General features: G+C 34.5%; 1 protein-coding gene across 6 annotated transcripts in view; it reads right to left on the bottom strand.

The window, feature by feature from the left end:
* The window catches only part of Diaph2 (diaphanous related formin 2), an 831,244-nt gene that overhangs the window by 301,597 nt on the left and 504,801 nt on the right, over window positions 1-24,846 (bottom strand). For all 6 annotated transcript variants that reach the window (XM_047535653.1, XM_047535655.1, XM_047535654.1 and 3 more), the window contains one exon: window positions 14,956-15,080. In XM_047535653.1, coding sequence (XP_047391609.1) covers window positions 14,956-15,080 — 125 coding nt within the window. The remainder of the gene's footprint in view (window positions 1-14,955; window positions 15,081-24,846) is intronic.

Genomic DNA, 24,846 nt, shown 5'->3' with positions numbered 1-24,846 from the left:
CACAGTTATCATGGTTTGCATTACAGAACATTTTGGAGTAGGCATGAGTGTAAATAAAAGAATCTTTTAAACTGTAAAACAATGTAAATGCAAGTTGTAACAGTTGTATTACAAATACAAATATAGTTGAATGTGTACATTTAGCTTTCTAATACTTGAAATGATTTTAACTTACTTGGATCAGTAATTGGCAAGTGGCAAGTACCACCCCACTTGGGGAACACCATGTGGTGATTGGAAGGAGAGAGAAAAGTCTTGCCTTTCCATAATTTATGACCAACCAAATACTGTTTGAACTCTTTCGACTGTTATTCTTGATTATTTGGAACTTGATTTTTATCCCCTTTCGTAGTAATAACTCTCACTACTTGCAGTCAAACAGGTCTACTTCATTTTCCTTCAACACTTTTTTGAACTTTATTGACTCTGAATTTTTGCTTGTGTCTGGATTGTAACTCTCCATTAAATCTCTACCACCCAAGTTATGAGATAGATTTTTTAAAAAATATTTTTTGGTATAGATGCACACAATACCTTTATTTTATTTATGTATGTATGTATGCATGTAGTGCTGAGTGTGGAACCCAGGGTCTCACATGCACTAGGCAAGCACTCTACCACTGAGCCACAACCCTAGCCCAGACAGACATATCTTTTCCTGCTCTGAACTTCTAATAAGACAATGTATGCAAACACTATGCAGACTGAAATCTCAATGGACATGCTAGAATTCAGTATTTTATAGAAAAAATTTTCCAGTGCATATAATTTATCATACCTATATTGTCTTATAATGGTTTTGGTATATTGCTGATTTTGCTTCCTAACTTACATGTTTCAGAAATGAAGGTTCTATGTCTTATTAATGTTTGTATACCTCCAAGTCCTAATGCTTTATACAGAAGGCATATGCAGGCATTACAAGAATGACAAAAGATATGTTTGGACAAAGGGGAAATGTAGTACAGAGCAGAAGGCAAAAATCTGTGTCAATTACATCCTGATATATGAATGTTTAGGCAGATATGTTAGATGACCTAACACATATGCCTCATCATATGGCATCTCGATGTTTACAATCAATCATTTTTTAACAGGCTTTATGAATTTAAACTATTTAATCACATAATATGAGAATCACTAACAAAACAGAGTTTAGTAATAAAATCTGTAAATTTAAATTTAATCTGCCTATGCTGATTACATCAAATTATGAAATTTGAATTCTTTGTTAATGCAATCCAGTTTTGTAGAGTTCCTGGAAAGCATTTTTTTTTTTTTTTTTTGGAGTGGGGGTAGGGAGCATTGCTGAGGTGGCCTCATGCATATTAGACAAGTATTCTACCACTGAACTGCATACAACCCTCAAATCATTTTTAATATTAATCTAATATGGACATAGTTAAGGAGGATTTTTCATTTGTTTAAATAAAGACATGAAATGAAATTCAAAATCAATTAGAATCACATTCTGTATGACCTGTGAGAATATTTAGCAAAATATTTTTCAGGGTCAAGTACAATGTTGAAATAAAATGACAGAAGAGGGAAAGTCATATATTCATTCGTTTTCCAGACATAAATTGAGCCCTACTATGTGCCAGACACTGACAGTATAAAAAATGATCATTGCAAAGCAAACGCAGTAAGAATCTGCATGGGAAATTTCTCGCACTCTGAGGGCATTTCAGCAACAGTTGAATGTTATGTCCTCCTTGAAGCTACTCCAAAGCACAATATACCCTGCCTTGTTAACTCCTAATGCCTTTATAACAATGCCACACAATTAAACTTAATTAAATACCATCCTTTAGGATAGTTTTTCTCATATGTATGCTCTTAACTAAGTGCTAAGTTCCTTTAGAGCCAAGAGAATATTTTGCACTTCATTTCTATGCTGTAGTTCCATGGCACCTAGTATAGTGTTAGAAACTGCAGTGACTGCTTAATAAATATGGGCTGTCTGACTAATAAAAGCATGGAAAGCAATGTATTTGTGAACCCAGAGGAATTGTTGGCACACCCAGTTCCCAATTATCTGTACTAAGGGAGATAGTTAATTCAAAATGAAAGATAATATACAAGTTATTTCCATTTGGCTTTGGAATGCATTCCCATATATAACTTTTCATTTGGGTCTCTTGGTTGGTTTGACATTACATTTCCAACAAAATAATAAAGTTGCAGTGTTAATTCCCAACTGTGGCCAAAGCTGGAATGCTTTCTCACAAACTAAAAATATGGTGAAGGAACATTGAAAATGTCTAATACCTTGTCAGCATGCACTACACTCATTTAGCAATAATCTCGAATTGCTTATTTATTTTTATTTATTCTAATTAGTTATACATGACAGTAGAATTCATTTTGAATCATTGTACACAAAAGGAGCACAACTTTTCATTTCTCTGGTTGTACATGATGCAGAGCCACACCATTCGAGCAAACTCAAATTGTTTGTAGTTGTTGTCTTCTGTCAGTTTTACCCCCAGGACTACATTCTTTCTAGAAAGCATAAAAAATACTTTTATCTTTTTTTTTAATAAGTGCCACAAAATTTAGAATATCCTCTTTCATGAAGTACGCAAGAATATTTAAATTCCATTTGTTATCTCTTCCTATTTTCTACTAAAATGGAAAGGGTATGGATTCCTTTAACAGTAAACATTTGTATATTTCTTGAATAATGAGGGATAACTACCTTACTTCCTTCATAGTCTTTTACTACACTTTGAAGAATGTACCTTTTCTCTATCAATCTAAAAACAAAAACAAAAAAATCCCTCACAAACAAAAATGTAAAATTTTGATTTAAAAAGGAAACTTAGATAAAATTAATTTGGACAAAACCAGACCATGATTATCTATAAGGAATATTTTCTTTTAGAGAAATAATCCATTTAGGGCAGAATGATACATAAACGACACTTTTTATATAGGTTTTCCATTTTACAAATCATGTTAAGTCATTATACCTAATCCTAACAGCAGCATATATGAGGTAGGGAAGCCAAATGTTATCATTTCAGTTTTATAAAAGAGTAAACAGAACATCTTTTCTAAGATGAAAAGAAAAAGGTAGATCTAAAGTCTACTCATATCCAGTCCAAATATCTTTTCATTCAGATGGATGAAGTTGGCTATTTTGCATTTGTAAGAACATCAAAGTTTGAAAGAACTTTGTGATATATATGGGTCAAATACAGTGGCCCAGAGCATTTCTAAATGGTGTGCAAAACGAAATGATATTGCTATAGTGGTTCAGAATTAGGCCTGTGACTCAGGAATCTAGATTTTGATAATTAAACAGTTACTGTGCATAAATTTGTTAATGCCTTAACAGATATGAAAAAGTCATTTACTAAATATTTACTTTTGATGAGGAAAAGAGGGATTGATACTTTAACCTCTAAACCATTATTTCAGTTAGCTCCTTTACTCAGGCAACATCAATTGATGACTAGGTCCTATTCCCCTTCTCAATGATGATCTCTGGCAAGCATGTCTGTAATTCTTTTTTTATTTTTCATTGATTTTCCATTCTCACCATTAGTAAGTCCCTTAGCCTTAAATGTGTAGCTGAGATATAATCCTCTCAAATTCATTATTGCTCTAAATGTATGCCTTATATATGCACATGTATATGTGTGTGTGTGTGTGTGTGTGTGTGTGTGTATATGACCATCATCAAAATTCAATTAGATAATTTTCAGTAATGTTAGTCATACATTTCTTTCCATTTCTAACTTCACTAATGAGTTGGGACAATGTAATAATGTATCATCCTATCTTTACAACACAAAGGAAAGTACCATTACATGATTACTAAATAAACAGACTTGTTTTCTTGCATTTTTTTCAGTCGTCACCTTATAAAGTGAATTTTCTTCATTTATCTTAAAGTTTAAACCCAGAAGAAAAAAATATACAATAGTCAACAAAAAGCTGTTTACTTGCTGTATTTTCATATGCTATATGCAAAACAGGTTCAAACTACAAATAGTGAACAGACGTCTATAGAAAAAGAAATGGATATATTTTTCTACATATTGAAAACAGTATGACTGAGATCTATCCTCTAAGAATATAAAGAGTCATACTAACATCATTCTTAAAATTTGATATGAGGTGTTCCCTCAAAGCTCCTGTGTTCATGCAGGAATATTCAGAGGTGAAAAGACAGATTATGACTGCTGTAACAATCAGTCTATCCCAGTTTGAGCGGACTAACTGGGTGGTAACTCTAGGCAGGTGGGGAGTGGCTACAGGAGGTAGGTCATTGGGGTCAGGCCCTGGAAACGTGCATCTTTTCTGTGGTTCCTTTTACCTTCCCTCTCCTTGCTTACTGATGGCCAGAAGCTAAGCAGCTTTCCACTGCCATACCCTTCTGCTGTGATGTTCTGCCTAAACTTGGACCCAAAGCAATGGAGTTGGCTCACCATGGATTGAACTCTTGAACCAAGAGCCAAAATAAACTTTTCCCTCTCTAAGTTTTCTTGTCAGGTATTTTGGTCACAGCGATGAGAAGTTGACGAACACAATCATTATCACTGCATGCTTGTTTAACGTATCACAAATGCCTTTCATAATTGAAAAGAGAGTTTCAATAAATTTTAAATCAAAGCAAAATGAATCAAATTCATAGATTCATTATGATATCCAGTTTATGGTCTTGTAAACACCCAAATGGCTTTATCTTTATGACTATGAATAGATATAATAGATCTGCTATATGTTCTCTAGTATATGTGCATACCCACATAAAAATAACAATATTGGGTAATTTATTTTTTTAAGATTCTTTTTGTTTTATTTCTATACAATATGAATAAATTCCACAGAAAGGTTTTTCTTCTGTTAAAACTTAGCTTCTGGTAAGAATGATTAGAATTTGTCAGGTTGAGGGTACATTAACTCTTTCAGACAAATTAAGTCCCATTTTATGTTCTGAAAAAGATGATTTCCCAGATGATTCTCCTGTGACCTGAAAAGGTTTATGCACCCTTTAACCGAGCAATATATTCTGTTCTCATCAGCAGCATCATGCACCAAATGTCTATCAATTCCCTGAACAATGTTTGAAAAATGTACTGATAGTCTGTGTAATTTCAGGCTGAATTTCAAACAAGCAAGACTCTTCAAATAGAATTTTTTTTGTGCTAACGGATCCTAAAAAACATTTTCCATTCAGACAGTTTCTAGAATATGATTTCTACTAAGGGTTTGCTAAGAGATAATTTTCAATACCTGCATTTAAAGTCAAAACATGACAAAGGACTAACATTTGAAACATGTTAGAGTCCTCTTTTGTCAAACTGAGGTCATTCTAGAATAATGAGCTAATATTCTCTATTTACTTGCCAGAGTGCTGTTTAATATCATTATACAATGAAAAATCAAAGCTATTTAACTAAACATTTATTAAGTACTTAACTTTCTACAAAGCTTTGTGTTAAGTTTTTACAGAATATTCAAAGATGAATAAGAATACATATCTCTAAAATTTATAAACTGGTGTGCAAAACAGACATGTACGTAGAGTATAGGCAAATGAGCAAGTATGCTAATCAAAGTATTCAAATATTATGAGAACACAAGGGACAAGGAAATTAATTTTGATTGCTATGATTAGGAAAGGCTTTCTGGAGGAGATGGTGTAAGTGAGCAGCTAATTTTTAAATTAGTTTACAATCCTTTCAAAAAGAATATTTTTCTCATTGGAGGGAAACTGGAAAGGAAGCAATAAAGTAATTTCACAGGGAACAAATGTGGATTCATCTCAGATTTATGAACCTTTCTGAAGTGAAAGGCCACATAACACCATAACAAGTCTTAAACTCCAAAATATCAAGATTTGGATATCAACTCTCACTAACCATACTGATTATTATATGATCTTCAGTTCATGGCTGAACCTCTTTATCCTGCTCATATTTGAAATGAGGCTAATTAAAATTAGGTTAATAATAGCACCTTCCTCATAGGATTGCTTTGGAGATGATTTGTGGCAGGGAACAGGTTAAACATATCTAATCTGAAAACTTAAAAAATCTAAAATGCTCTACACTTTGAAATATTTTGAGTACTAATATGACAACATGAGTGAAAAATTCCACACCTGACATCATGTGATGAGTCACAGTCAAAATTCAGGAATCTTAAAATATCATGTAAGATTGCCTTTGGGTATATAAGGTGTTTATGAAATATAAAATGAATTTTACATTTAGGTTGGGTTCCATTCCCCCAAAATAACTCATCATGTATACCAAAAATCCAAAAAATCTGAAATCTGAAACTCTTGTGGTATCAAGCATTTCAAACAAAGGATATTCAACCTTTGTGTGTGTGTGTGTGTGTGTGTGTGTGCGCACACACACTCTACACATCTTTCCTGGCATAATGGTTGACACATGACATTCGCTAAAGATTAAAAAGATTCTTTTTAACCAAGCTCCTCTGAGTCCTCTTTTTGACTAGGCCTCACCATTGGGCTTTCTCCTTAGTCCTGAATAGTTCAATTTTAGTAAGAATTCTGTTGGGTCAGTTGAGTGAAAATCCTCCACCCTTGGTATCTGACCAAATTCCTCATCCCCCATGTTCTGTTTCTTTTCAACCCAGCCTGCCATTAGAAAGAATCCTGTCAAATTGGTTAAGCCAGAATCTTCCTTATCCTGGATATTTCCTCTTAATAATTTTCCATCCATTGATCTCCACCCTGTTTCATGGCTACAAATCCCACTTGCCCTTTTATTCAAAATGTAGCTTGGCTGTACACTGGAATCTCTCTTCTATTACAATAGTTTCTGAATAAAATTCGCCTTGACTGCTTTAACTTCTCTGTGGCTCTGATTCTCTTTGATAACAGTTGCTATTATTACTATGTTATTACCATTTTTATCGTAAATGATTATATCTTCTAGTCAGTTCAATGTACAATCAATGGAACAAAAAATTGCCCAATACCATTATTAAGAGTGTTCCTTTCAAAGAAAGCTTAGAATCTTAACTTTGAAAAACAGCAGTATTTCCCTATGTGATTTTGTTACCAAAGAGAAACCTAAATAAATCCTCTAGCTTCATTTATTCTTAGTTAACTTAAAAATCATTAATTTTGGAGATCACACATTATTTTTCTCCTATCTTTGCTGTAGATAACACCTCATGTGTGTGTTATGATAACTGTTGCCTAGGTTACTCTTCAGGGAACTGAAGGCTTCTCTTGCTGAAATCACTGACTCCTCACTTGTGCCTGTAGATATCCAATGAGTGACTGGAACACAATGAAAATGCTTGGCATCTCTGTCTTCATTTTGTGTATGTCCCCTTTGTGGACTTAAACTTTGGATCAGATTCATGTCAATCATTTGAGAAATGTTTGGTTCCAAATTGTAAGTAAGGTTAACTTGGCCTAGACTTGCCTAGTCCCTCACTCCCAACTCTTTTTAAGGCTAGATACCTACCAACCACCATGACTGGAAACACCAGACCATGAAAGGGATGAAAAGAGGTGACACTGAGTTCCTGGAAGATCTACATTTATTCCCAGAAAAGATATTAATATTCCTCTCTTTTATTAGCTAATACATTACGTTTATTATTCCCATCCTATATCTGTAACTCCTCAACTACTTGGAGTTGAGAAGCTGATTTGTGAACAATGCACCTTCTTCTCCATTCTTTGGTCAATGAATAAAGTCTTTCTTTCTCCCTAACACTCTTCTCAAAGACATTGGTTTCTCTATGGGCTAAGCTTCCATAAGAACTTTGGAAACAATTTGCTTTTTTTCCCCCAAGTCCTGGTGGATGAACCCAGAGCCTTGTGAAGGCTAGGTGAGAGTTCTACCATTGAGCTACATCCGCAGCCCTTTTGATTTTGAGGCAGGGTCCCTCTCAATTGTGGAGGCTGGCCTCCAACTTCATATATTCCTGCTTCAGTCTCCAGAATACCTGGGATTACAGGTCTGCAACACCATGCCAGGGAACAATTTGCATTTTAGTGTACGCATTATCTCCATTACTAACCATGCCCTTTTTCTTTTTTCTATTCTATACCCTCCCCTACTTGAACAGTCTCATTAAAAAAAATTGTGCTTAGAAGAACTTTCTAAATTTTCTAAATTTGTGACTAACAGGCAATGGTGAGGATAGAGAGTCAGAGGTGGCAATTTTCCCTCAAGTCGTCTGAAATTCTCATTTTTGTAAAAGATAGAAAATGACTTGGATACTACATTAATTTTTTTAAAAATATTTTAAAAGATTTTTCTTTGTTTTTGTTTTGCGGACTTTATATTACGTTTAGATTATCATCTCACTAAACCCTGTTATTGTCATGTTCTCAAAGGTGATAAGTGTTACTTGTAGTTGAAAAATAACTTTGAGTTTTTCATCTATTTTAAATTATTCTCTTAATAATGAATAGAGGAATAAAATTAACATAATGGCAATGCAGTAGAGACCCCAAATCTGTTTTGAATTATCTGGAAAGGACAATGTACTTCCTCACTGATTTCATTTGTAACCACTTGGAATGACTCTCCCTCACACTAGGAGGAAATCCCAGGTGTTGATAGTTAGTTGACAGGGTGTTAATGTCATTAACATTCTGTCAGCTCTTCTTGTCAATGTGTTAATGGTGTTCCTGCTGCTCAGTCACTCCCTGTCCTCCAGTTGGGGAAATGATTTAGCCAACAGTCAATCAAAAAGCTAAGCTGATTTGGGGCAATAGACAGCCCTGCCATTGACAAAATCTGTGAGTAAATGTGGTAAGAAATTTGTCAACAGGATATAAGCAGTAAGGTCAACACTGTGGTTAATGTGCTTTTTTTAGATAGCTTAAGATGTTAAGGATGGGTCACAACACATATTTAAAAGTCTAAGAAGCCCTCTTTTAAGAACAAGCTTCTTTCCTGTCTAAAAAAGCAAGGAACAGTAAGTAAAATAATACTTTGATTAAAAGAGAAAGAGAATGATAGAAAAAGTGTTAGGCCTCAGAACACAATTTCCAAAATGTGGCACCTTGGCATGCTAAGTATTTTCAGATGCAGGAGACAGAAGGGCCCCAGAGCAAGATTTCTCTGGCATCCTGTCACCCTATTTCCCAGAATCAAGCCATAAAACTTAGGAGGATCAATCTGAGCTCCTCCCTTCTCCACTGAAAACTCTCATGTGACTGGTGGGTGTCTTGCCCTACACCTATGGAGGAAGAGAGAAGAAATGTCATGCAGAGACCCCAGAAAGAATCTTGTCCAGTGAGTTCCCTGTTTATTAAGATGAGATCATACCATTTTTTATCTGATCATGTTTCTCTACAACTATCCACTTCTTTTATCAGGCTTAGCATAAAATAGGCAGTTTTATTTGGAGTCTTCACTACATAAAATGGTGGTTAAATAAATTTGCTGTGGTTTTCTCTTGTTAATCTGCCCTTTGATGTAGGTGATGTAAGCCATCAACCTTGTGATTTGAGAAGAAAACATATTACTTTTTCTCCACTACAAAAGAAAAATTCTTTCAGTCACACTACTGTCCAAGAAGACAAAAGTTATAATTTTGCATATAATGTCAATGTCACATGCTGTCAAGTCCAAGATAAGACACAAGATCAGCCAGGAGTCTATTCATGATGCTCCCTCTCACCTCTCTCAAGTATGGGTTATTGTTCAAACAAAGGAAACCAAATGTGACTTTGAACCTCATTCCACCAATATCCACAGTAGATGCGAAATACAGACATAAACTATAGACTTCCTAGTAACTTTAACAGATAAGAAGATATGACCCTTAGAAATGAACGAAGAACATGGACTGTGGTAAATAGCTTTGCAAGTTATTAATGCAATCCTGACACCACTCTAGCTCACTACAGTGTCACAGGGACAACTGGTTAATTTTATCATCAGAAATGGAAAATATTCCTCATTTAATAATGGGAACATTTTTTAAAAGTTCAAGTAGGTAGAATTAGACAGTATTTGATGCATAGTAAATATTCAATAAATGAGTGTGACTATTATCAACAGTATTTACTAAAAAGACTAGTAAAGATTTTATTTCTATTCACTGAGTAAACAACTGAGCTAAAATCTTCTAATACTAGGATTTTTTTTATGAGCATATTAACATAAAGAATATACATGGTCTTGACTTCCAGTTTGACTTGTGATTTTTCAACTTAACGGTGGTGCTTACGTGTGTATACTGAGATACATTCAGTTGAAAGTATGCTTTGAATTTCTGCAAAATCTTTGCCCTTGCTAGCAATATTCTGTAATATACCCTCTTGAAATTTTGAGTAGCTATGACCAGTCTCAGCTCTTAATGAAGAATCAAAGAAATAAGGGTAAACAAGCAATATGCCACAGTGTACTAGGTCACAAGAGTTTTTGTGGTACAGGTAAGTAACATGAGATATTCAACACTTTATTAGAAAGTAGGCTTACTGTTAGATTTTGCTCAACTGTAGGCTAATGTAAGTATACTGACCACGTTTATGGTAGGCTCAGTTAAGCTATCAGGTTTGGTAGATTAAGTGTATCAGATGCATTTCCAACTTCTGATATTTTTATGGGTTCATCTGGACATAACTTTGTCTTAAGTTGGGAGTATGTGTACCAAGAATGGTGTTTTATTAAAAAAAAAAAAATCAGGATAACCCCTATTTTCCCCATGTGGGATTTTCCAACAACTGATAAATTTCAATATATTTAGTGTAGTTATATCCATTGTAGATCACCTCTTTTAATTGTAGAACCTCTCTCCTATGAGGGAATTTCCCCATTTTTCCCTGTTTATAATCTTATTACTTTTGTTTGCTTTGCTCTTTCCTTTCATTGGTACAGAAAATGATATCCCCAAATATGGCATGTGGGTATCTTTGTTCCTACTGCTATAACAAAATACCTTAGACTGGGTAATAGGAATTTCTCACAGTTCTAGAAGTCCAGGATCAAGGCACTAGCAGATTGAATGTCTGGTGAGGGCAGCTTGTGCCTTCTTGGTGCATCCTCACATGGCAGAAAGGGCAAAAGAGGTAGCTGGACTCTTTCTTTAGAGCCTTTTTATAAGGCACTAATTCCATCCATGAGAGCAGAACTCACATTGCCTAATCATCCCCTTTATATTATTAACCTGCACATTAGATTTCAACAGGAATTTTGAAGGGGACATATTCAAACCATAGCACTCGACCTACATAGTGTTTTCAGCTGAAGGAAACTGAAGTAAACCACAGAGGCAGAAAATTCTCCTAATCTCCCATCCCATCTTTCCTGAAGGAGTCACAGAAACTCGAATTCTTCTTGCTCCTTATTCAACAAAACAGGCTATAAAACCTAGGAAGGGTTATTCTTGGACCTTCTTCTTCCCAGCTCTGTCATGTGACAGGTGTCTTGCCCCTTGCCCAGAAGGAAACAGTGTTGCATAGAGAAGTCAAGCATCTGAACAAACAGGCCTTGTTCAGTTGTCCTCTGCAGCCCAACCCCAGTTTATTACATCACACCCCTCTGTCTTCCAATCGCAACAGTCCATAAAAATACACAGTATTCTTATTTCTTTGGTTCCTCATATATGAAGGCTCCTGTGCAATGAAAAACTTGCATTAAATAAATGTGTGGACTTTTCTTTTGTTGATAATGTCTTTTGTTATAGAAGCCTCAGCCATCCTTGCAAAGGGTGGGAGAAGAAATCTTTTCTCCCCCACATTATCTATTTTCTTCTGAGTCAGAGTAAGCAACCAATTTTGGATAGAAAAAGAGGGACAAAGGTGATGTGTTTCCTTCTAAAATCACTGGCATCAGGAGGCTAAAAGCAGCCAAGCAACTCTATTCACAGGAAAATATTTCTTTTTTTTTTTTTTTGGTCAATTTTTTTTGACATTTACTTTAAAAGGTATGGACCATCAGTTCTAAAACTGATTATACCTTTTCACAGGCATGGTCTAAAAAGGTGATTCAATTTACTCAAGTTCCTGAGAAGACTTATGTGATGGGAAAAAAAAGGGGAGGTTTACTGGGAATTGAATCTTGGGGTACTTTACCACTGAGTTATATATCCCCAGCTTTTAATTTTTTTTTTTTTCTTTTTTGAGACAGGTCTCACTAAGCTGCTGAAGCTAGCCTTGAACTTGAAATCCTCCTGCTTCAGCCTCTGAAGTCACTGGGGTTCCAGGTATATGCCATGGTACCAGGTTATGATGAACATTTTTTTACTATAAGCACAACCTACCACTGATTGACGATATCCCTGTTGATGTGATAAATAAAAGTAGGGGCTTGACTGTGGTGATCACCATTGTCTGTACCTAGAGAATCCTGTGATTCAACACACATTTACTGAATGCCTACATTAGGCCAGGTGGTGGGCATTATTATGAGTACATGGTACATACAAACCAGATATGATCTCTGTGAAGGGGACAGCAAGACAAAAAGTATGTAAATGCCAGACTGTCGGCAGCTTAAGGTCAAGTTTTCTACTGTGTGCACTGCTACATTTTCATGGTTCCACAATAAACCACTGAATACTAGCAAACTGTAAGCATTTGGTGGATACTATGAAAGAGGAAGGTGAACACAAGGTGCTGTCTTGCATAGTCCAATTAGGTAATCCTAATCCAATTAGGATTAGGTAAAGATTCAACATACCTATTTAGTTGCTCTGTGGCCATCATTCCATTGCAGCTTACCTTAGCCCTGTTGCTGTTTTCAAAGTCCAAAAAAGCACCGAACCCTATTCATTTTCTGAACTTACAGTCCATACAGAGATATTAGTATGTAGTAGGAAAGGTTATTTTCAAGACAAACTACTCTCATACTAATAGTAATTCAATTTAAAGTGCCAGTGCCTAAAGCAAAGCAATTTATTGACAGGGGATAGAAACACTGGAAAGATCATGCAATACAAATAATCCTGTAATAGGAATGAAGACATGATTCTGATTTTGAAACAGGATTAATTATCACACAATCAAAAATTTCTTCTCTTTTTGGATGTAAGGAAGGGTAGAAAAATACAAAGTAGGCATCAGATCTCACTTAACATATACAAAGTTATCATGTATTTTATTTGTCTCTTTCTGAAAGACTGAAACTCTCAGTAAGTACCCAAGGAGTCTGACATAAGAATAATAATCTGAACAATAGTTTTATTGCTGTAATTTATTAATTTACAGTTTTAAACCAACTCAACTCAATACTCTTTTTCTCTGTGAAATAAATTGCTGTATATTTTATTTTGTTTTCTTAAAATATGATATGCAAAGTAACAACCCCATACATTTTAATATAGTTTCCAATCCCCTTGTGGACAAATAGTCACACTTTTGTGCCACTTAAATGAAGAATAGCCATTCATCTGTAACATACAGATACAGAAGGCTCGGGATTTTCATTTTAAAGTGCTTAATTACCTGCATAAAGAGAGAAATAAAATAAGGAGTCCAGGCCAAGTTCATGTGGGTTTGAAATTACTTTTCTTTTTCTAAATGAGCAACAAAGACTCGGTGTTGAAAGCTGTTGTGTGGCCATAAGCCAACTACAGAAGAAAATGTTCAATTGAATGAGGGGATCAGGAATTAAATTCAAATATGAGGTAAGAACCAAAATCAAAAAGTGAAAAAAGAAGGTTGTATTTCCAGTCACTGGACAATATATCATATTTGAATGAAAAATCTAATCAGCAATAAAGGAAATCCCTCATGGTAAGTATCCAAATGTAGCCAGTCATGTAATCCAAGGTTAATTTTGAGGATTCCCTACCACCAATCGCTCATGAGCTTATGCTTTCAATATTCCTAGTTATGAAAGTCCTCAGCATCATTAAAAAACAACACAAAACACAGTGTTAATACATGAACCAAAACACTGAGAGCAAAAAAGAACTTTCAACATAAATCTAAATTGCCATGCTCAAATAATTTGGGTTCAGAACCATGACATCCAAGTTGGGAAGGAAAGAAAGCATATAAGAAAAGAAAAAGGCAACAGTTTTAACCTTGAAACAAGGTGACTCCCGTGTAGTTGTAGAAGGAATTTACTTAAATCAGATAAAGAATTTACAGTATTTATTCCCTCTAGAGATATAAAATGGTGAATCAATCTGCAGTTCAAGATATTTATTTAAACCCAGAGGAGGAGGATATGGCTTTAACTTTTGAAAACCAAAATAGAAAAAAAAATAGTCAGCTCTAATGTAGTTTATCTTTAGACACCAGCTTTAACATTAAACAATTCAAGCTAAATGCTATTTCTCAAGTTCTCCTTTCATATATTTCTATAATTTATATAAGTATGCTGCATATAAAATAGGAGTTTCAAAAATGTTTTAGCCAGAAATGCTTAATGTTTAATGTATATGTGTATATGTATATACAAATATAAATCATAATTTATTTAAATATATCACATAGTGATCAATTCACCTATTCATGCTTGCATCTATTTGTATTTCATAATCCTCTCATTCTACTGGTATTAGTCATCTTCCAATTGTCCTTCAAAACACACATGTACCTTCAAAAAATACATGCATGTCCTCAAAAAATGAATACACAAACGCAAAAAGAAAATGAAAATCTCAGACCAAAAAAAAAAAAAAAAACAATCTAATGTTGATCTTCTCGTTTATACACTTGGTTACATAAGAAGATTCTTTGTTTTGTTTTGTTTTAGGTCTAATCAAGCCTCATAAGACTTACCTTGCATATCTTGTGGGCTTTCAAATGAAATTCTTCTTTGAGAAATGGCAATTTTTCTGATCTAATTGTTCCCTTGCTTATACTCTGTTTTCAAGCAACATGAAACAAAATTTATGCAGCTAATATAAAAACCCCATATACACCAATTCATCCAGATAGTGTTAAAGACCAGAAAGTCTAGAATTAACCACGTGGTAAATAGGTAGACAGACAGACACAGACTAACAAATAAACAAAAGACTTAAATAAATAAAGGATATCGTCATCTTTTCCACAAACTTATCATGTTGATTTTCTGCTTGGGGGAATTTCTTGATGTCACGTTCCAGATGAACAATTTGTTGCTCCATTGCTGCAAGGTTGCTCTTAAGATTTTGAGCTGAAACTAAAGAACAATGTGCAAAGTATTTAGAATATTTTACCAGGTGTTCCACAAAAGAACTAAAAACAATATGAGTTAAAGTACTGTTTTAAAGTATTGTTTTAACATGAAGAACAGTTCCATAAAGTCAATTCACATTTTTCCAAATTACTGCTCATAAAATTTCTACTCTCCATGAAATAAATGAAAATGTGTAATATAATATAAAAACATCATATTTAATATGAGAATGTCACCATTTTACTCAGCCATTAGTTCAGTGAATCCATTTCCATTTAAATTTATTGATGAAATTTCTAATATTTCATTCTTTAAAATCAAATTTGAAGATTAAAGAGAAACTAAGGTTCAAAAAGACCTTATCTTTTTAATGCATGTTCTTGGCGCTATAAATGATTTAAGGTGAAATTATATAAAAGGATAAAATATTTTTCTTTGGTTGAAATATCCCTGATTTTTATAAACTAACACCTGTAATAAAAGGTCCCATCTTCAGGCATTCTCATATTTAACATAGATGTGAAAAAAATAACTGTTGATACAGAAAGAAAATTTAGAGCAAACCCCAGTGAACACATATGCACATACACACTCACAAAGCTTCAGCATGCCTCAAACACTATCATTAGTTACTTTAATTACCCCTAACATTCTCTGTACTTCTCTTTTTCTCTTATTGACAACTAATAATTTTAAGTATTGTGTTCAAACTGCACACTTTTCAGATCTCTCATGATGCCTTCTTTTCACAGAGACACTTAAAAAAATAAAAAGCTTTTAACTGTTTTATAGATTCAGCATGACTGCCTATTATGTACAAAGACATCTGTATCAATATCACCAGCAGGATACAACATTCTAGTTGAAGAGATGTGGAAGGCGTTACAACTCCACAGGTAGGCAGCCTGTGACACTGGATTTTAAGTCCAGGCTGCTGAATTTCATTATTTTTATTAAATACTGTGCAACAGAAATAGATAAATATTATAATTATTTTTAAAGTAAAAATTTGTCTCATTCAGAGACATAACAGCATTACAATGAAAAATTTAAGAGACTGATAAAATCAACCCCCTGGCAAATTTCAGCCAGACTATTCTGATAGGAATTCATCACACAGACATGCACACCTTCATGACTCAACAAGGAGAAATCACCTTAGATACACATGAAGGTTCAAGAGACTGAAAATCAAATACCAATACTAGAGACTATTTTTTTTTCTATTCATCTGTCAGCTTAAATAGCTCTGTCCAATTTAGTTCCATTTGTTTAGATCTGACAAGCTTGGAAATTATTCTTTATTGGAGAATCTAAGAGAGTTTTGTCTTGCCAAAAATTTGCTAATGGTTCAGCAATCACTGCTCGCTTTATTTAAAGGATGAGTTTGCCGCGAAGGAAACCATTCTCCCTAACTTTAAAATGGAATTTTTTTCACCCTAGGTTTTTCTGATATATTCTTCATTATTCTGTAGTCCAAATTCTCCTTCCCCACTTACTTGAACTGAAGGTATGAAATTGAACAGTCACTTGTGTCATACAGGTTACACTGAGGTGAAGGGGTTCAAGGCACGCTACCCCAAAATATTGCACCTTGCCATATTGAGTATTTTAAGCTAAAGGAATTTGAGAAATGGCATGTATAGGAGAGACTTTATGATGTTCCCTGAAACAGTCTTAAGATGCTCATGTGAGAAGTGCCCTTCTTAAGCCCAGAGAAAAGGAACCTTCTAATCTCTGAATAAGAGACAGAAAAATCTGAACAACCAGGCCTTGTTCAAAAGTTTCCTGTCATTACAATTAGTTTCTATGTTTTCTTCTCCTATCATGTTTTTCCTGGAATCAACATTCATCAAACTAACAGAAAATCAGGTTTAAGTGTTTCTTTGGGTCTTTATTTTCCCTTGAAAGGTCCTATTTCAGATAAAATTGAAATAATTGTGAATACATAAATTTTGGCAGTAGGGCTCCACATTTTCATTTAACCCCAGGTCTCACAAATTATCTAGCTAGTCTCCAGATAAAGCACACGTAACCTGAAGAGTTGGATAGAGGGAGTGAGTAGTTCATTCACCTGCTGGCTTCTTCACATCTGTTCCTTCATGGCTATAATTTTGTTTCAAGGGGTGTTAACTTCCTGCTCTGGCTGGGGAGCAAATGGCCTGGACTTGGTGGTGGGTCATGGCAAAGAAGTAGTGCATAGTAAATCTAAGATGATGCAAACCCTAAATCTAGAACAGAGTATTCCTTATATCCTAAGTGGCTTATTCCATTTTTGACAGTTGACATTATTAGAATTTTTTTATTTACTTAGACTCAAAACCAGCCTACTTGAACTCATACCCATTAGCCCTAATTTTGCCTTACACCAGCAGTGATCGAGTCTACTCTATTTTACAGAAGTAATCAGATGCATCTTCTTAATCTACTCAGGTAAAACCAGTTACTTTGACTAGTCTTCCTACGGTATGAAGTTCATTACTTAAATGTTTAAGCAATAACTAACATTTACTGAGTGCTAATTATGTACTAGCCATTAGTCTAAGTAGTTTTATGTATTCGCTCACCTAAGTTTCATAAAATTCCATAAGGCACACAGTACTTTGAAACAAGGGCATGATATGAGCAAAGTGATGTCATCTCAGGAGACTGTAATTGTAAAGCAGAGTCTCTAGAACCTGGAAGACCAGCATCTTAAAATAAAATCTGTGTTGTTTATCACTTATGGCACAAGGCCATGTTACTTATACACATAGCTGTGGAGACCTGGGTGCATTAAGAATGGTCTTAGCAATCAGAAAGTCCTACATTCTAAATCTCAGCCATACCAATTATTATTTAAGTTATACTGAGTCTATGGATTAGTTCCTCTGGGCCTTCATTTTCTGATTTGCAAAATTAAGATAATAATGTTCTCCTTAAATGTTCTCATTCAAGTGAAATGATTTAATAAATGTAAAGTATCTATCATTATACATGATACATAACAGGTCATCCATAAATATTCCTTTCATATTTCATTACCTTCTCATCTATCCTCCCTTCCAACATACAAATTCTGAATATGTGCCATCAAGAATTATGCAATTTAGATGCAATAAAGCAGAAAAGGAGGAGGAGGAAAACAAGGAGAAGGAGAAAGAGAAGGAAGAGGAAGAAGAGAAGAGGAAGAGAGAACAAAAAGAAATGAGCAAATAGAAATAAAAGGACAAGGGAAAAACAAAACAAAATAAAACCAGACTTCTGTACTGCTAACCCCACTATGGTCTGATTTTATTTAATATTGATCTTATTTCTAATCAAGAGAATGAAACTTAGATTGTGTTTTCTGTTTGTATGTTTTACAAGGTATGTGGAATTTTAGGTCTGGGAACCAGTGACAATTATACTAACAAAGAGCCAATCTGAAATAGTAGCAAATTTCAAATTGAAAGATTATTCTTGGAAACAAGATCCTGTACAATAGTCTATATTTCCCTGGAGACATTTATAAGTTAGTTATTTTGGCTTTCTGGACTTGTCTAAAGGATAATAGACAAAAAACTTAAAAGAGTTAGAAAAGAATTAACATGTGTTTACCTGCCTCATGACTTGCCTTAGATACATTTGTCTCAATCTTAAAAGGGAGTCAAATAATGTTATGATTAACTCTTTAATTAACCCATTTAACTTTTCATTATTAGCAGGGTGTGTCTGTATGTGTATATGACAGAGAAAGAGAGATACCAAGATGGAAATATTTTTACTGAAGGTGGCAGGGAGATGAAGGTACCTGGAGCTACAGGAATATTTAAGTACCAGAGTGGGTTAGGAATGCTTGTCTTCCGCATAGCTGCAGCTTCGAAGTATATTTTTGTGCCTGTCATTATATTAGTTCACTAATATAAATTAGGGAGTCTTTAATGACAGTGCAAACATTTTTTTATCTGAGTAAATTCCCACTACAGACATTTTCAATGACTGATTAGTCAGGCTGGTGGCACTTTTTTTTTCTCTCATTTTTTTTATATCTGCTATTGAATTGCTGAATCTGAATTACAACACTAAAAACTAAATTATAGTTATTGGGTTTTTTATTATTACTTTCTTTCGTGTACTCCATAAATAATCTTTTAAGCTTAGTATACTCTCTTGAGTTATACGTAGAAGACACTTCCCCACAAATCTTATTTATCTAGTTGTTTCAGCTGAAAAATATACATATATTTTTTCCTGACTTTGAGCAAATATATGATAGTGGCCTGATTTTCACTCAAAACATTTTAGTGATAGACTTTGGCTAATTCATGACTTTAAGAAAGGAAAAGTAAAGGACAAATAGTTTAAGTGTGACTTTGAAAGAAAACACTCTACATTACATAGTATGTAAGAAAACTAATATGAATTTAAGAAAAAAATCATAGTCCTCTGCTGACATTCTCTACACTATATTCAAAATGTGTAATTTTATGTAAACATAAAAGCTTTTCAATTATCTTGTGGATTTTTTTCTCTGAATTAATTTTTTCTATTAATTTTAACTACTGACAAAGTAACAGAGCAGTTCTTATATCTTTGCTCTAAGAAAGCCACATAAAAATTTACTCTAGAAAGTCTAAATATGAGCAGACCCAAACATGATTATAAGGACTCTGTAATTTTCCTTAACTGAATATTTTTAGTTGAAGAATTACTATCAGCTGGGCACCATGCCATTAAAGCAACTCATCCAGAAAGCACACATAAAAAAGAAAAGGAATATTGCAAGTACAACAAACAATAGGCGTTGTTTTATTCTTTTTCAAGTGCATTTATAAGTTAATAGTTTCATTTTATATGAATGTTATACATGGAAATGAAGCAAGTATGTTTATACAATAACAAAAGATCATCATTGTGGGTTCTTTGGACTTTAAAGAAAATAAATGGTAAATGGCACCCAAATAAATCCCTATAATAAAAAAATTGTGTTAGAAAATGATTCATTCTAAAGGGTTAATTGAGTATCTGGTGGGCCATGAGGTTTTGAATTAAAAAATAATTTAAAATTTTATTTAAAAAAATTAAAAATTGGGAAATGAGGGGGGCGGTGTGGGAGAAGGAAAGACAATGGGCTGAGACGCACATCATTACCCTATATATATGTATGATTACATGAATGGTGTGAATCTACATCATGCACAACCATAGAAATGAAAAGTTGTACCCCATTTGTGTACAATGAATCAAAAGGCAGTCTGTAAAAATTTTTAAAAAATTATAAATATTGTGCAACATCTGCCATGTTAAAAAAAAAAAGAAGAAAATGACTCATTCTTAGGAGAAAAAAATCTTGGTAAAAAAGTTAACTTGTACAACAGTAATACAGAGGAATAAGATTGAGAGGCAGAGTAGAGGGATGGGTAAGGGGAAGCAGTGCAGAGTGATACTTTAAAAAATCATTTAATGTGTATATGTAAATATACCACACATAATTTCACCTTTATGTATAAGTAAAAAGAACCAATCAAATATAAATAAATGGATGAGTGAAAGGAAGTCTAGTAGAATAGACAAAGAATGGGAGAGGGGAGGGAGGATGGGAGGGAAAAGGGGGGGATCATGAACTGAAATCAAATTCCATACATGTATAAAAATTTGTGAGGATGAACCCAGCTACTATGTATAACTATAAAGCTCTAATAAAAAAAATTAAAAAGAAAAAAAGAAAGTAAAACACAGAACATGCAATGTAACCAGCATTCTTACTAAATGCCATTTGAAGTATGCATGTTGGACTGGGGATGTAGCTCAGTGGCAGAGCACTTGCCTAGCACATGCTCGATTTTAGGTTTGGTCCCCAGCACTACAAAAATAATTTAATTAATTAATTAATTAATTAATCAATCAAAATATGCATCCCTAATAGGTACTCAAAAGTACCACCATCTACTCTTTTAACATATGCCCTTGAGAATAAGGTGTAGGTTATCTAAATTGGATTTATAGTATGGCCTGAACTGATGCTAAGAGCAGAGGAACTTCAATAAGAAAACATGGAAACTGCACTATATGGTCTAACTCTAAAAACTCACCAAGTACATTTCAACATCTGGGTTCAGACATTTTTAGAAGTTCTCATACTATTTAAAAACCTCTGTCTGAATGCGTCTTTGTTGTTTAATAAAAAAAAAAAAAATGAGGCCTCTAACAAAAAGAAAAGGGAAAGAATCTTACTAATAACTACTGGAACATATAAAGGATAGCTGGGGTAGGGGAGGAGGTACGGGACAGTTTGAAACCCTGAAAATAATGATTTGCAATAAAAAAAATTCTGTAGTCTGACCATTGAACCAACAGCAGTGGACAGCTGCCGGTGAAGAATCACACTCCTATCACCTGCTGTCTCTTCTGCAACTGTTATTCTGCCTGAAGCAAATACTATGTGTGAATTTTAAAATCAAAGCCTAAAAAGCAAACTGAAATCTCCTACCCTTGTTGACAGTCTTAGCTCAAGGCCAGGATTGGGAAGTACATATGCAAGTTGGGGCTTTTATAAAGCAATGCTGAATATAGTTAGTCTCCTTGGAATAATTCGTTCTCATCAGCTGGAGAATCTTTCTTAAAGCTCATTTTTTTTTCTTTGTAATAAAAGAATCTTGACTCATCCATACCTCAAATTTTAATCGGTCAAGTCTTTATTGAGTGGGGACTAGACTATCCTGAATTTTCTCCCCCAAGAGAGTTGATTAAAATGTTTGAAATGGTGTTCTTCTCAATGAGCAAGTTCCTGTGACCCTCCAAATGCTGATAAATCCTTCATGAAATCCTACACTAATGTTTTATGTAACACATTCTTCATTCATCTAAAAGTAGAATGTAAAGCTAATGGCAAAAGTGAACTTTGTTAAAGGAAGACATTTAATATGACAATAAAAGAGCTTAAGAATTAAGTAGCAAAATTATAGAAAAATAAAATCTATGGAAAATGTAGACTTGTTGACTAAGACTAGAAGGAATGAAAATTGTACTTTAAGAAATCTGAAATGACAAGTCTGAATTCTGAGTATATGTTTATGTCCACATGGACTGATAACCATTTGAATATTTTCTTTTATATGCTTTTTGGCAGGAATTAACTACATATATCTTCATCATAAAGCTATAATGCTATATTGAAAGAATGTTAATCTTCCTTTTTTAAAATATTTTTTTGTTGTAGGTGGACACAACATCTTTATTTATTTATTTTTATGTGGTGCTGAGGATCGAACCCAGTGCCTTCCACATGCGAGGCAAGTGCTGTACCACTATACTCTACAGCCCCAGCCCCAGAATGTTAGCCTTCTTAGGTATAATTTTTGTGTGCATGGCGAAATTTTCCATGAACTGTATCCCGGAACACATCAGGGAAATTAATAGGATTATATGATTTGGCATAGCTATTCTTGTACTTGACAGAGATTTTCTGGAACAAGTTTAATGTATGAAGTCCACAGGTTTGTACAAAAACAAAGCCATCAATTTTCATCCAAACTGAATGCAGGTTGTCACGACATCAATGACCTTATGCTGAGGTCATAATGTTGCAGCCATTAGAGTCAATTCCACATTAGTGCTGCTTGGATTAGCAATTATTCCTCTGGTGTTACAGGTCAGACAGAAGATGCTTGAAAGGGTATATTAACCCCATGGTAGCATTTTCCTTATCCACTTACCACCTGTGGATACTAAGAGAATTACTAAATGCCCAGAATAAGAGGCTGGCTTTGCAAAATAAAGCAATTAAAGGAATATGATTGTGATAGTTTTTCAAGTTTTTCACCACTGAAATCATTCCCTAAATAAAGCAAGGGTTGATTACTTATCTGAGTATTATCATCTCATGAATCTTCTATATTTTAAGCATCTTGCCTAGTAACCAAAGAATGATTAAAAAGAGATGAGGTTTGAGAGGTAGGCAGGACCTTCTAGGCCACCATAAAGAGTTTAGGTGTCACCTTAAATGTAGTGGGAAAGAAATGAAGGGCTTTAAGCAGAATTAGTTGATTAAATTTATACTTTAAAAAAGATAACTGGCAGGGTGCCATGGCAAAGGCCTGCAGTCCCAGTTACTTGGGAGGTTGAGGCAAAAAATGGTAAGTTGCAGGAGCCTGAGCATCTTAGTGAGACACCTAACTCATTAAATAAATAAATAAATATAAAGGGCTCCTGGGGGTGTAGCTCAGTATAGAATGCTTGCTCTGAGCCCTGGGTTCAATCGCCAGTACATTTAAAGACACACACACACACACACACGCACACACACATACGCACACACACAAACACAAATACCCAACTCGCATCTACTGTAAAAGATGGAGGGAGGGGTTGAAATGAAAATAGGAAACAACTGTTGTAGCCTAGACAGCAAATGATGGTGGCTTGGATTAGGATGACTGACGATGACTTACAGTATGTATTTTAGAGATAGAGCTGGTTGGACTTGAAGCAGATGAAATTTTAAAGGAAAGGAAGAAAGAGCTAATAGGAACAAGTTCTGATTTGTGGCACCAAGGCCAGAAACAGGGAAGTTTGTAAGGAAGATTTGTGCAAAAAGACCAAGGGTTCAATTTTAGGTCTAATAAGTTTCAAATGTCGGAGCCATCTGTTTTGAGATTTAAAATAGGCAGCTAAAGACTGAGCAGAGAAGAGAGGTCTGAGCTGGACACAGGAAATAGGAAGGTATTTGCATATAGATCTCACTTCAGAACAGTTATGTTGTTTCATTACATTGCTATGATATAATTTAGTCTACAGTTAAGTTTTCTGGCTGTATAAATCCAGAAAATAATTCCTGCATCCCAGACCCACTTCAAGTACAAACATTTCTCGATGTTGGTTAGGGTCATTTTCCTCTGGGCTATGCTTGTAACTTATTCCTACATTTCCTCTACTTTGTCTTTCCTTGACTTATTCTAAACTTGCACAAGTACCACAGATATTTTTATTAAGACTGTTTCTTCCGTCAAAACTCTTGTTGTTACACTTCTCTTGAAACAAACGTTGCTAATAAGAACCAAGAAAACTAATTACATTTGGAGGTAAAGGGAGTTCTTTAAATTAAAAAACAAACACACGAACAAACAAAAAACTGCCATCCCTGTAAACTATGAAAATAACTGTCAGGATTTTAGCCGGTAGGAGGAGAAACCTGAAAGACTCAATTTTTTTTTTCATTCATAAGGCACATATTTGGCACATTAACAATGGTACAAAGGTGAGAGGTTAAGGGTGGTTTAGCCAATAAATGTCAGTGCGTGTTTCATCATTCTTTCATTCTTCTATCCCTTCCTGTGTCCTACTGGCCTACTTGAGATATTCAAAGGCATATTTTCTTCCTTGCTGCAGCTCTACAATCTTCTTTGAGGACATACACATTTCTCACTTTCAATGTAGGTTCTCTCTCTTTTCTTTTTTTTTTTTTTGTTTTGTTGTGTGTGTGTGTGTGTGTGTGTGTGTGTGTGTGCGCGCGCGCGCGCGTGTGCTGAGGATTGAACCCAGGGGGATTCTACCACTGAACTACATCCCCTGTCTTTTTTCCTTTTTCAATTTTTCAAAAGTTTGATACAAAATCTCACTAAATTGCCTGAGCTAGACTTGAACTTGTGGTCATCTTGCCTCAGCCTCCTGAGTTGCTGGAATTACAGGCATGTGCCATCAGTCCGGCTCAACACTGATTTTCTTTGAACAGTCCATGCAATCTAATGCTGAGTTCCTTACTGGTGAACTGTTAAGGCAAAGAGCAATGCTTACCTATATTTTAGTACAA

This window comes from Sciurus carolinensis, chromosome X, assembly GCF_902686445.1.
Source record: "Sciurus carolinensis chromosome X, mSciCar1.2, whole genome shotgun sequence".
NCBI classification, from domain to species: Eukaryota; Metazoa; Chordata; class Mammalia; order Rodentia; family Sciuridae; genus Sciurus; species Sciurus carolinensis.
The sequence above is the reverse complement of the archived record's forward strand: the minus strand, read 5'-3'. Positions and strand labels throughout refer to the sequence as shown.